This window comes from Miscanthus floridulus, chromosome 9 (assembly GCF_019320115.1).
Source record: "Miscanthus floridulus cultivar M001 chromosome 9, ASM1932011v1, whole genome shotgun sequence".
Classification (NCBI taxonomy): Eukaryota; Viridiplantae; Streptophyta; class Magnoliopsida; order Poales; family Poaceae; genus Miscanthus; species Miscanthus floridulus.
Genome location: NC_089588.1, coordinates 96002082 through 96016012, shown reverse-complemented (window position 1 = coordinate 96016012; position 13931 = coordinate 96002082). Strand labels below are relative to the sequence as shown.

Sequence of the window (13931 nt, the reverse complement as noted above, 5' to 3'; positions counted from 1 at the left end):
TAAATTGGTTACTATAATCTTAAGCTCTTTTATGCAACTGTGTCAAGCTAGCCCACCTGAAAAGCCTTGCATGATCCTTGGTGTCCTTTATTCTGATTTTTGTCGGGTAAGTCTAGCTGAGTACCTTCTCGTACTCAGGGTTTATTTCCCACCTGTTGCAGATGACCAGTTCTTCTTTGGTTGCTGCAAGTACTGCCTTCTCCCTGCTGGGGATGAAGACTAGACCGTTGGGCACGGTCTCTACTAGTTCTCGTACCTGATAATGCTTTTGTGGGACATGACTCTGATCTTGGCAATGTATTTGAAAACTATGGTGTTTTGTACTAAACTATGTTGCTTCCGCACACTCAAACTTGGTTTGTAATATTTATTTGAACTCTGATGGATGTAATCCGAATGCTACTTATGAAATGTTGTAACGGATGATGTGTTGTGTTGAATCACTACGATCTTGGTTTGTATGTCGAGAGTTGGTTGAAACCCTTCGTGGTTTCCGGACTACCGGGATTATGGGAGCTTAAGTACAGGAATTTGATCACTTCGGTGATTGTTTTTGTACTTACGTTCTTATGATTTGGTCGGTTCTGTTACATTGCCGGTGTTGCTAGACAGTCCCGAATGTGCGGCTCTGAGAGCTGATATGAAAGGAGATTGACTAAATAGTCGATTCCAGTATATTCATGAGAATAAATCAATTAAAGCTCATTGGGTTGTATAAGAAGAATCGGTTATTAGTCAAGATAAATGTCGTTATTTGAGTAGATATTAATCAATGGCAATAAGATATCAACAATGATTGGTTTATGCTGAGCCAATGTTTACATGCAACCGAACCCCTATTATATAAAGAAATAATTCAATACCATTTAACCGTTTAATAAAGATAAATCTAATAAACATGTTAGATCTCATCTATCGCTATGACCAGTGGGGCATGAGGCAGAATCATGCAGGCCGTAGAAATAACAATAGACTCAAATGACCCTAACTCATTACTAATATAAGTGGGGCATGAGGCAGAATCATGCAGGCCGTAATACAATAATAAGATCATGAGGCTAAAACATCTTTCAACCTATTTTTACTTCAATAGTCTTGTGATGCGAACTGCTCGTGAAAGCACTCGATATCGGCTAAAACAGCCGATTTAGGCATAGCGCACAGTTAAAGTCATGCCTTATCAGGAATAGATCTACCGAATAACGATCCCCACTTCACGGTGCTAACAGTGGGGTGTGAGGCAGAATCACACAGGCCATGATAACGGGCCATGGAACGGTTTTCGCTAGCCAATAAATCTACTCAAGATGCAACATGCTTTAACCGCACGCTATGCACGATCAAGATTGATGTAAAACAGCCAATAAAACGTAACTCATCGTTTAATGTATAGATTAGATTAGTTTTAGATTAACAAACGATGGTCTAAACATGATATAAGGTTGATCTAGATCAATCCCAATTGGGCAGAGTGATATTGCTATAATTTAGATGAATAATGAAAGCAATAAGCAATACCGGTAACTTAATGAATCTACCAAAGACTACCATTGTATGGTAGAGCTGGTAACTTGACCTTGATCTAGTTCATGCAGTGGGGTCGACCGGATCGATGCAGCCATACTTGAACTAGGCAAGAATTGATAACTAACTTATACCAGAGTCATAGTGGAGGTCGACCGGATCGATGCAGCCGTACGAACAGAGGTATAAGCCATGACGGTACTTACAACAAGCAGTGGAGGTCGACCGGATCGATGCAGCCATACTTGCTGAAGAACTCACTGAGATCTACTCTACTCCTACTTCTAAGGGGTGGCCAGAGCCGAAAAAGTAAATGACTTGTATATTGGATTGATCTTTTTTTACAATAGCCAGGGTTTGATATTTATACCCGGACCCTGTGCATGACTCCTTTCTAAGCATGACTCATTACAATTTTTGAACCTAGAGAAACCATTCCTAATTTAAGATAACTTGGACTCTAATCTTTCCCTTTTTGTAGAGTCCAACATGTCTCGTCCTAGCGCCGATCATATAAACATGTCATATGCTACCACTAGACCAAATTAAGCATAGAAGCAATAGTGGTACCATACAATCATCAAATTCATTTGATTTTCATGAATGAGCCTATTGAATGTGAAAGATGTCTAGATGCACTAAACATGAACTAAGCAAAGATGTATGCCATGCCAATCAGCTTTTACCTTGGATTGCTCGAAGGAGAGGCATGTCATATGAGTGGGAGGGTGCATCGACACATATTTGAGAAATCCAATATGTTCAACTCATTCCATAGCTTGCAAAACCTTTTCTCATCCAATGGCTTGGTGAATATATCGGCAAGTTAATCTTCAGTGCCTACACTCTCAATGCAAATGTCCCCTTTTTGTTGGTGATCTCTTATGAAATGGTGGAGAACATCAATGTGCTTTGTTCTTGCATGTTGAACCGGATTATTTGTCAGCTTGATTGCACTCTCATTGTCACATAGCAATGGCACTTTCTTGAACTTGATTCCAAAGTCACTCAAAGTGGCCTTCATCCAAAGTATTTGTGCACAACTACCGGCGGATATGTATTCGGCTTCGGCGGTTGATAATGCAACACTATTTTGCTTCTTGGATGACCATGAAACAAGTGATCTTCCCAACAATTGACATGTGCCCGAGGTGCTCTTCCTTTCAACCTTGCATCCCGCATAATCTGAGTCAGAGTAACCAACTAGCTCAAACTTTGCTCCTTTGGGATACCACAAACCAACATTTTGTGTATGCTTCAAGTACCTCAATATTCTCTTTGTAGCCTTCAAATGACTTTCTCTTGGTGAGGATTGAAATCTTGCACACATGCATACACTAAACATGACATCCGGTCTTGATGCAGTCACATAGAGTAGGCTTCCAATCATAGACCGATACAATTTTTGATCCACTATATTACCACTTGCATCACAATCCAAGTTGCCATTTGTTCCCATTGGTGTGCTAATGGCTTTGCTATCACTCATGCCAAACTTCTTGACCATGTCCTTGATATATTTGCCTTGACTCACAAATGTACCATGCTTCAATTGCTGGATTTGAAGACCAAGAAAGTAACTCAACTCTCCAATCATGGACATCTCAAACTCCTTAGCCATCATTTTTCCAAACTCATCACAAAAGTCTTGATTGGTTGATCCAAATATGATGTCATCAACATAGATTTGTAACACAAATAAATCTTTTCCAATCTTCTTGATGAAAAGAGTGGTACCAACCTTGCCCACCATGAACCCTTTAGAGAGTAGGAAGTCCCTCAATCTCTCATACCATGCTCTAGGTGCTTGCTTCAAGCCATACAATGCCTTCTCCAACTTGTACACATGGTCGGGCTTCTTGTCATCTTCAAAACCAGGAGGTTGCCCAACATATACGTTTTCATTGATGTAACCATTGAGAAATGCACTCTTAACATCCATTTGATAGAGCTTGATGTTGTGCGCACAAGCATAGGCTAGCAAGATTCTAATTGCTTCTAATCTAGCAACCGGGGCATATATTTCTCCAAAGTCAAGACCTTCAACTTGTGTATAGCCTTGTGCTACCAATCTTGCTTTGTTCCTTACTACTATCCCATCTTGATCTTGCTTGTTTCTAAAGACCCATTTGGTTCCAATCACAATGTGTCCCTTTGGTCTCTCCACTAATTTCCATACTTGATTTCTTGTGAAATTATTCAATTCTTCATGCACACCATTCACCCAATCAACATCCGTCAATGCTTCATCTATCTTCTTTGGTTCAATGGATGACACAAATGAGAAGTGCTCACAAAATGAAGCCAATCTTGATCTAGTTTGAACACCTCTTGAAATATCACCAATGATAGTGTCCAATGGATGATCCCTTGCAACATTGGTTGGTTGGAGGATTGGAACTTGATTGCTTGCACTTGTTTGATCATAAGGTTGAGATGATGTACTAGCCACTTGATCTTGTTCATTGTCATGAGATCCACTTGTACTAGCTTGTGTTTTATCATCTTCCACATTTGAGTTAGAGATCACTTGCACTTGATCATCTTCATCATCATTCACTTGCCTAGGCCTCAATTCACCAACATCTATGTTCTTCATGGCATTTGAAAGTTGAATGCCTCTAACATCTTCCAAGTTCTCATTATCTTCTTGTGAACCCATGGTTTCATCAAATTCAACATCATGAATTTCCTCAAGAGTACTACTATCCAAATTCCAAACTCTATATGCTTTGCTTGTAGTGGAATAACCAAGTAGGAATCCATCATCACATTTCTTGTCAAACTTGTCCAATTTAGTGCCTTTCTTCAAGATATAGCATTTGCAACCAAAGACCAAAAAATATGCAATGTTGGGCTTTCAACCATTCAAGAGCTCATATGGTGTCTTCTCTTTCAATGGATGACAATAGAGGCGGTTGCTACAATAGCAAGCCGTGTTGATAGCTTCGGCCCAAAAAGATTGACTCACATTGTACTCACTAAGCATAGACCCACTACTACAGAATATTTATCCGTGTCGGGCATTTTGGGTTTCCCGCGGCGGGCAAACCGGTCCGCCGCCGCCGAAAGGCCACGGTAAATCGTGGCTTCCCGCAGCGGACAGCTTTGCTCGCCGCGGTTAATCGTTTAGGAAAAAGAAAAAAAGCCCACACGGGCTTGGATCCGGGCCGCACTGAACCTAGATCCCACCGCCGCCGTCGATCCACTGCCGTCGATTGGATCCGCCGCAGCTCCAACCCACCGCACCGCCGGAGGGAGAGGAAGGGCCAGGGTGGGCGCCACGCCCACCGAATCTATGCCACCGTCGATTGGGTGGGAGGGAGACGATGCCCCTCCGTGGATCCGTGCCATCGCGGCGGGTTGGGGCCGCCCCTCCGTGGATCCATGCCGTCGCGGCGGGTTGGCGCTGCCTCGCCGTGGATCCGCGCCGGACGGGCCACGCCGCTGCTTGCCACCGTGCGCGGAGGAGCACCCGTCGCCGCTGCTCGCCACCGTCGTCGGGGACCTGCAAGGGTGCGAGTGTGAGAGGGACAAGATCCACCATTGATCTGAGAGAGAAGAAAGAGGGCTCCACACCTTGCGCCGGATCTGCCGCCGCCGCCGGGGCCTCCACGCCGGCCAGAGGAGGGAGAGGAAGGGGCGCCGTTGGGGCCTCCACCGCCGCCGTCGGGGTGGCCTGACCTAGAGCGTGTGGGGAGGAAGAGAGTGGGGAGGAAGAGAGGCCGACTGCGCCTAAGTATACCTATATATACGTGTAGACGAATATCGGGCCAGCTTGGGCCTGATGGGCCTAGGCCTTTTCCATGGCGGCCGTGGCGGACACCTTACGATGTCCGCCACGGTAAATAGGGTATTTACCGTGGTGGGCATCTTAATATGTCCGCCACGGTAAATCGAATTACCGTGGCGGACACCTTACGATGTCCGCCACGGTAAATAGGGTATTTACCGTGGCGGACATATTAAGATGCCCGCTGCGGTAAATAAAAAATGCCCGCCACGGTAAATCGTGGGATTTACTGCAGCGGGCAAAAATAGGTGCCCGCCACGGAGTGCAAAAGTGCAACGCTGCGTATATTCGTTTGTGTAGTAGTGGACCTTGCCATATCAATGAGTGTTCTATTCTTCCTCTCTACAAGGTCATTTGATTATGGAGTGTACTTGGCCGAGAATTGATGTCTAATTTCAAATTCACCACACAACTCTTCAATCCTAGTGTTCTTGAACTCACTACCATTGTCACTTCTAACTCTCTTGATGGTTGTTTCAAACTCATTGTGAATGCCCTTGACAAACGATTTGAATATTGCAAACACATCACTCTTGTCCACTAGAAAGAATACCCAAGTGTATCTAGTGTAATCATCCACTATCACAAAGCCATATTTGTTACCATCAATGCTAGTGTATTGAGTTGGCCCAAATAAATCCATGTGCAATAACTCAAATGATTTACTAGTGCTCATCATGCTTTTCTTAGGATGGATGTTTCCAACTTGTTTGTCGGCTTGACAAGAGCTATAAAGTTTATCCTTCTCAAACACAACATATTTCAAGCCTCTAACCAAGTCATACTTAACCAATCTATTTAATTGTTTCATTCCAACATGACCAAGCCTTTTTATGCCATAACCAACCCATGCTAGATTTAGTGAACAAGCATGTAGATAATTTAGCTTCACTAGCATTGAAATCAACCAAATATAGATTCTCATATCTAAAGCCTTTGAAGATCAAATTAGAGCCATCTACACTTATGATCTCTACATGATTTACCCTAAATATGCATTTGAATCCAAGATCACACAATTGAGCCACGGATAGCAAATTGAAGTTCTAGCTCTCTACTAGCAATACATTGGAAATGCTCATGTCATTGGATATTGCAATCTTACCAAGCTCTTTAACCTTGTCTTTGCCATTGTCACCAAATGTGATACTATCATAACCATCATTGTCATTGGTGTTGATTGAGTTGAACATTCTTGCATCACTGGTAATGTGTTGAGTGCACCCACTATCAAGAACCCAATGCCTTCCTCCGCCTTTGTAATTGACCTACAAAAGAAGATCAATTCTATTTAGGTACCCAAACTTGCTTGGGTCCTTGAAGGTTAGTAACCAAGCTCTTCGGCACCCAAATGGCTTTCTTCTTTGAGCCCATCCATGATTTACCAATGAACTTAGCCTTCACACCAATTGTACCCTTAGTAAGCACATAAAAAGAATTAATCTTAATTGAGGATACATTAGCATTGTTGCCCTTGTTCTTGCACCTATGCTCTTTATGATCAACTTGCTTGCAACTAGTGCAAAATCGACCATTGTTCTTCACAAACTAGTCTTGTGAGGAGCAACGGCCACCTTGCCTTTTTTGGGAATATAGCCCAATCCCTCTTTGTAGAGAGAAGCTCTTTGGCTACCCAAGCACATAAGCAAGCGGTCCTCACCACGATAGCCTTAGCCAAGGTGTGAGTGAGCTTATTGACCTCCTTCTTGAGGTTCTCATTCTCAACCATAAGTGAGGCATCACAAGTGAAACCATCACTACTAGATGAGGTGAAAGTAGAAGTACTACAAGAAGGGTTAGCGAGAGGAACAATGATAGGCATAGATAATGATTCATCAATTACATCACAAGTTAAGCATATATTGCAAGTCTCAACACGCTTCTTTTTATTTTGCTCATCAAGCAAAGAGGAATGAGCCTTTTTAAGTTTTTTGTGAGCCTTGCCAAGCTTCTCATGGGCTTCCTCTAGCCTCTCATGAGATGCATTGAGCTCATCAAAGGCTTCATATAGCACCTCAAGCAGTGCTTCAAAAACTCGTTCCACTAAATTATCCACCGTTCCACTAATCACACAAGACAAATAATGGTTCGTTCATCTTTCATTTCTCTCGACACCACGCTCGCCCCGTCCTAGCCGTGCTCGCCCAGGTCCTTGCCGCGTGCGTGCATGGGGTGCCGTCGTGCGCTCCTCCAGTCATCACGCTTTGCCCAAGTCTGGCCCTGCTCTGTCTGCGCTCAGCCCTGGCCCCACCGTGTCCTGATGTCGCCTGTGCTCTGCTTCCTACCAAGAAGATGAAGTCTGTGGACCCAGGGCGTTAGTGAGACAAAGGAGGAGGATGAGCTCCCACTGATTCGGCTACAATTGGATGGTTGTTGGGCTTGCCTAGCAGATCCACCATGGAGCTCTCCCAAACACTTTTCTCACTAACAGTGGGGTCGTTGTAGATCCACAATGGAGCTGCTCCAGTGGATCTTATGCTCCAAATATGGTTTTTCAGAGTTTGAGCACTCCTAAACAGACCGTAGACAAATTGATGCATGTCATCGACGGAGAGCACGTAATAACATGTTGACGCTGCCCATATCACCGTGAGCCATGACTTCCATGGCTGCTAAGATATGAACCAGCACACTACACACCGTCTATGGTGGGCAGGGGGACCAGTTGGTGGCTCGTCAAAGACGAGAGACAAAAAACATAACGTAACCTTATTGACCAGAGATGCAGCTTTTTGCTGGACAATTTGGCTAATAAGAAATGATAAGGTGTTTAATAGATGTCACCCAAAAACATTTCAGGTTCCATTACGAGAGACATACTAGCTTCGGTTGTGGGCTCTATTGTAGCTCCTGGATGATCGCAAATTAGATGGTTGAGGCATCTCGAGTCTTATAAACCTGCTCCATATGGAGTTCTTCGCATTCAATGGATAGCCTTACATCTTTCGTTTACATTAATAAAATAATGAAGACCTGCTATAAGCGCTTAAAGTGGGTGTATTCCTTTAACTTGGGACTGATGCCTCTTCTTTGAAGAGGATTGAAGCTACAATTTTCCATTATCTTAAAAAAAAAGGACTGCACCGGTGGCGGAATCAAGGCCAAGTCCAATGTCAGCAAATCACCCTGCTTGCGAGCTCCTATTGCTTACTATACCCAAGCAAATTGAGCCCAACCTAAGCCCAACGGATTTTGTCCAGCCCACGGACCTTAATGAACAGAGTCTGAACATAGATCCCGCTACCCAAAAATATTTTTCTTCGTCCAAGAGCTCTCCAAACCATGATTTAGAGAGTTTTCGAAGTACTCTTGAGAGAGCGATATAAGAAAGTTGGATTCTGTAATAAAAAAATAGTAAAAATTATGATTTTTGCGTGACAGCTAAAATTATGATTTTTGCCTGACAGCTATTTGTAGAGTTGAACCTCTAAGAAGGCTGCTCTGTAAATCGATATCTTGATGCGCATCTGACAGTTATTCTCATTGGTTTAGTTGAGTCTACTGGGAAATACGAAAACTGAATGAAATACTAATGTCTTAACAGAACGAACTGGAAATTGTTCAGCTTAGTTGAACCATGAAACCAACGGCCTGCACAGGGCCTACCATTACAAAAGATTTGGAGAATGAGATAACAGCCTTGGATCAACATCGCGACCGAACACCACCACCTATTCGCCACCCGACCAGTTGTCATCAAAGGCCCTAGGTGACACAGCCACCTGACGATACACTGAACCAAAATGAAAACATATTATCAGTTATATTATATGACACATTCATTGATCAAATAGGAATTTCTGATTGCTCGGATAGATTTTTTGAATCATAGGACATGCATCCCAATATGCACGTTTTTTGACATAATTTCTTGTTAACCTGGAGGTAAGTCAAGAATTTTGATTCAGTAAAAAAAGTGGCAGGCATGCTAGTTTCCTCTTTATCACTAGGGAAATCAGAAGATGGTAGCATTACCATCAATCCGGGACCAGCAAATCCGTCTCAGGCTCAGGAAAAGTAAACACAATCACCAATTGGTGGTCCTTAATAAGATGGAAACGAGGAAATAGACTATGGAAGAGGTAAACTGGATTGGAAGATGAGAACAGCTACTGTTTCCTCAGCAATTAATCAGGGTACAGATTTTATAGTCACCAAGGCACCATGGAAACATAATTCCACTACTAGTCACACTATAATCCTGGTGAGATAATAACAGTTCTGAACTACAACAGTTCATACCTAAGAATAATATAGATTTTGAATAATGGATGTAACTGTAAAGGGTGTTGTTATGTGCTCTACTTGATGTCTTGATGAGTAATTACAGCTTAGAATATATAGGAACAAGGTTCCAATTTTTTTAATTGGAGTATGAAGCATAAAGAACGCTAATAGTTAACTTATAACCTTCTGGCCTTGGGAGCTTCTTGAAAGTGATTTGCTCTTTAAGTATGCCATTTCTATTCAAGATCTTCACAATTTGCCTGACCTTATCCTTGACCCTTAGTTTCTCTTCACATTCTATGCTGACTTCCTGAAGATGTGGACAAGAAAATGATTGCTCTATTCGAATATGTTTTCTTTCACCTCGGCCTGCGCACAAGAGATTCTACAGGACACGACATACAAGATAAATAGAGTATACATTGCACATTCATTAGTACAGTGGTAACATATATCCAGAAACTCTACCTTGTCACTACGAAGCTGAAGTGTAAGCTTATCAAGAATTGGTGTGTGCTGAAGAATGCGAACCAGTGCATGCATGTCAACATGCCTGCACCACATGTCGAGTAAAAGAGTCTTCAATCTTCCAAAAATGGGGCAACATTCCAAAAACCTTTTGTAGATATACTACACAAGTAGCAAAAATATCACAAACCTTGGTTGGTATTTTAGCGTCACAAATACACAGAACTGCACCTTAAGCATCTAAATTCTCATTTTGCCTAGTCAGGATCCTATTATATAATGAAATTGCATGATCCAATGATGCGCTTTAACAAAAATAAAAAGTTGATGGCTAGCATCAAGCAATCAATAGTACAGGAGCTTGATTGGACAAATGTACAATAGTTAATGTCTAATTTTGACTTATGCAAATGCAATGAGAAGTGCTCATAACCCATATGTCTTCCTAAGCTTTTCTGCATCTGAAACAGTGATATATTGACTATAGAGGCAGATACTATCAACTCCTAAAGAAATTGACAAGAACCAGTCTGTCTAACAATTGTAGATTGCATGGTGTACAAAATTGACAGCTACAGATAGTAACAATAATCTATCATAATCATCAGAAAGAAACAATGGGAAGTATGTCAGCCAAGTAATGACAGAGACAGCAGCAATGTGTGATAATGAAAAAGCAAGTTGTTTGTGTTTATCCATGTAAAACTATATAGCAAATAACAGTTACAGTAGATACAGAGTAGAATATAAGTGGAAGCAAGAAGCATACCACTTCAGGTTGATCCTTCAACTCCAAATTTATAGCATTGGACAGAACATTCAGAAGCATGCTCCAATAACTCCCAACAGGATAACCATGACAACCTTCACAGATTTCATCAATACATCCCCCACACTTATCCTTGCACTCATAGCGGGAAAGGTCAATGGACGCGGTTTCTAGCAACGGTATGCTCTCAAGCAAAGGAGTCTTGCCTCCACACTGAAGAAGGCGCAGTGAAACAATACCAGGTGCCGAAATACTGACGCGGCGATCCACAGGGAAGTTGCATTCAGTAAAGAACAGACGCTTCAGCGATGGAAACGACATGCTGCGCACCCAAAGGCCGCACTCCTTCATCTTTAACTCCTCTAACACTGGACAGCTTGAGAAATCCAGACAATCTTTTTCCATACAAACATGGTGGACATTCAGGTTCACCAGGTGCTGGGAGACAAGAGGCACGATGAGCTCTGATTCACAGCCAACAACGTCGCCGAACCTTGCACGCCAGCGCGTACTGGATCCACGAGTCGAAGTACAGGTTCGGCTCCGGCTCCTCAGGCTCACCGGCGTAATCATCCCAGGTCAGGCACGCCTCGACCTCGCAGCTGACAAGGGGCAAATGGCCGCGGACGGCGATGAGACGGTTGACGAACCTGTGGAAATCCTGGGCGGTCGCGAACCGCGTCTTGGGGCCGACGAGGCGCAGTGCGGGCACGCCCTTCCAGAGGTGCCGCCACCTGCGCGCGAGCACGGACGTCTGCACGGCCTGGTGCACCGGCAGCAGGGAGAGCACGTGGTGGAGGACCCCGTCGGGGAGATCGCTGATGCGGTCCTCGCCGCAAGCTCCCGCCGCCTTCTTGTTCATTCCGTCGAACAGGTCGCCGGCGTCCAGAGGTTCTGCGGAAGCGGCGATGGGAAAGATGAGCAGAGAACGAGAGGGAAGAGGAGATGTGTGGAATCTAGGATCACCTCACCTCGACGCAATACTGGGCTGCTCCTTGCTTCGGCTGCCGGCACTCGGCGGCGGCGCAAGAACGAGACGATCCCAGACGGCCAGACCTTCGTTGACCCCACTTCGCCCGCGAAACGAGAAATGGGAGACTCTTTACTCCTTTTTTTAATTATAATTATTAATGATGACTTGGGGGAGGTGAAGAGACTTGACAGCTCACCCAGACGGTCTTTGGAGGCTTTGGACTTTGGACCCTCTCCCTGGTGGGCTCGTGGGCCGTGCTCCGCTATTAATTGCTACATCATTCGTCCATTTCCCAAAGGAAATTAGCAAAAAAAATTTGGCCTCTAAGTTTTTGATTGAACCATTCATTATGATTAGAAACTAAAAGAATACTCCGCACGTTGTCGTAGGAATCACAGATGTAACTGTGTCTCGCATACTATTTTCTAATCACATAGCACATTCTATTGTGCTACATGATTATAAAATAGTATGCGAGACATAGTATCAAGGCAATAATAGATGGGCACATGAAGACCCCATTAGAGGTTGATCATATGCAAATTGATACCCTGTAACGGCCGATCGCGAACAACGAATGCGGGTTCTACATAATATAGGGAATGTTCCATTACGATCGGCAGGAAAACAAAAAACTCAAATGAAATGGTGTGTATGCTTCCCATTCCTTGTATATCGGTTAATTCAACAAAACGATCTACTGTTTTGTCCTATATTTGTGCATTTTGATATCATCTTGCTTGAACGACGGCGCGAGACACTTGGTCATCGCTGACTGTTAGACCCCGAGATTAGAGGGTTCCAAGATGCGCTAGCAGGCTTCATCTTGGATGAGGTATTGAGTAAAAAGGGGATATTCTCCGTTTTACTGACCAAGCAGTACAAGGCATATGCTAAAGCTGCCTACGATACACTATTGTAATAGGGATGTTGATGGACTTGTGATAATGTCACCATCTTGGATAAGTATATTTTCATTGTAACCATAACATTTGTAATATAAATCTTGTGGGATTTGTGATGTAATTCTAGTGTACATAGAAAATATAGAGTACCACACAAAAATAATAAAAAAATTATAAAATAACAAAATGTGAAAAAGAGACCACTACCGGTTCACCGAAAAACTGACAGTGATGATAGACACAACACTGCCGGCTCAAGTAATGAAACGGCAGTCTTGCCTAACTCAACAATGCTGGTTGCAACCACGAACCGTCAGTGATCATAGAAACAACACTACCGGCTTGTGTGATGAACCGACAGTGTTGTTCGATAGAACACTGCCAGCTTGGATGATGAACCAATAGTGTTGTTTGACAGAACACTGCCGACTTGTGTCATGAACCGATAGTGTTGGTTTTCTCAACATTGTTGGTTGATATCACGAACTAGCAGCGATGATTGTGATCACCACCGGTTGAAAATCGACACTAATGTGAACTGCCCATCACTGCCGATTTGGTTGTGTCGATTCAAAATCCGACGGTGAAGCGAGTTTGAACCAGCAGTGATGTGCCGATCTAGGGTAGCGAATGATCACCATTGCTGCAGTGGCAGAGGTCTGGAAGCATGATTAGCCGGCAATGTTGAAGATTATTACCACTGCCCACTTTCATCGCCAAAAGGCAAATAAAACTGGCGGTGAAATTGATTTAGACCCATCAGTGATGAACTTTGTGTAGTAGGGAATATATTACTTTCTAGAAGAACTTACGAGCCAAGATGATTTGGGAGTTTAGAATTTGCATAGGATAAGGTTATTTCATTAGATTTTTAAATGCCAAATCACCCACCCATTCGGTCCTTATAGTCGAGTATGGAGCTAGCACGTGAGGAAGGCGAATGGTTGCAAAGATTTGGAGAAGCATGTACAACTTATTGCGTGATCACGAGATGATATGTGGCTTGGAGATTTTTATTCAACAATTATGCCATTTGTTCTAATGTCTCGGAATCAGACTCATCACCGGATGCACGAATGTACGCAGGTCTAACTCATCTGAGCACGTGTCATAAATCAAGATCATATTCAGGACATGGAGTGTCGTGAGGGCACCGTGGCAAGTAAAAAAAAAGACATGGTTGGAAAAATCTCCTCTCATTAATATTAGGTTTACTAAAAATATGCAAGGGATGCGTGAGTATCCAAACAAACCACAGGTTAATTGTGTAGT

At 43.2% G+C, this 13931-nt stretch overlaps 1 protein-coding gene across 1 annotated transcript; it reads right to left on the bottom strand.

The window, feature by feature from the left end:
* Positions 1–8824: 8824 nt before the first annotated feature.
* LOC136482428 (uncharacterized) lies at positions 8825–11448 on the bottom strand. Its single transcript, XM_066479636.1, has 4 exons — positions 10782–11448; positions 10013–10174; positions 9728–9929; positions 8825–9050 (listed from the first exon to the last, which is right to left on the bottom strand). The coding sequence occupies exons 1-4, from the start codon at positions 11352–11354 to the stop codon at positions 8989–8991; spliced, it is 999 nt and encodes a 332-aa protein (XP_066335733.1). The 5' UTR covers positions 11355–11448; the 3' UTR covers positions 8825–8988.
* Positions 11449–13931: the final 2483 nt, after the last annotated feature.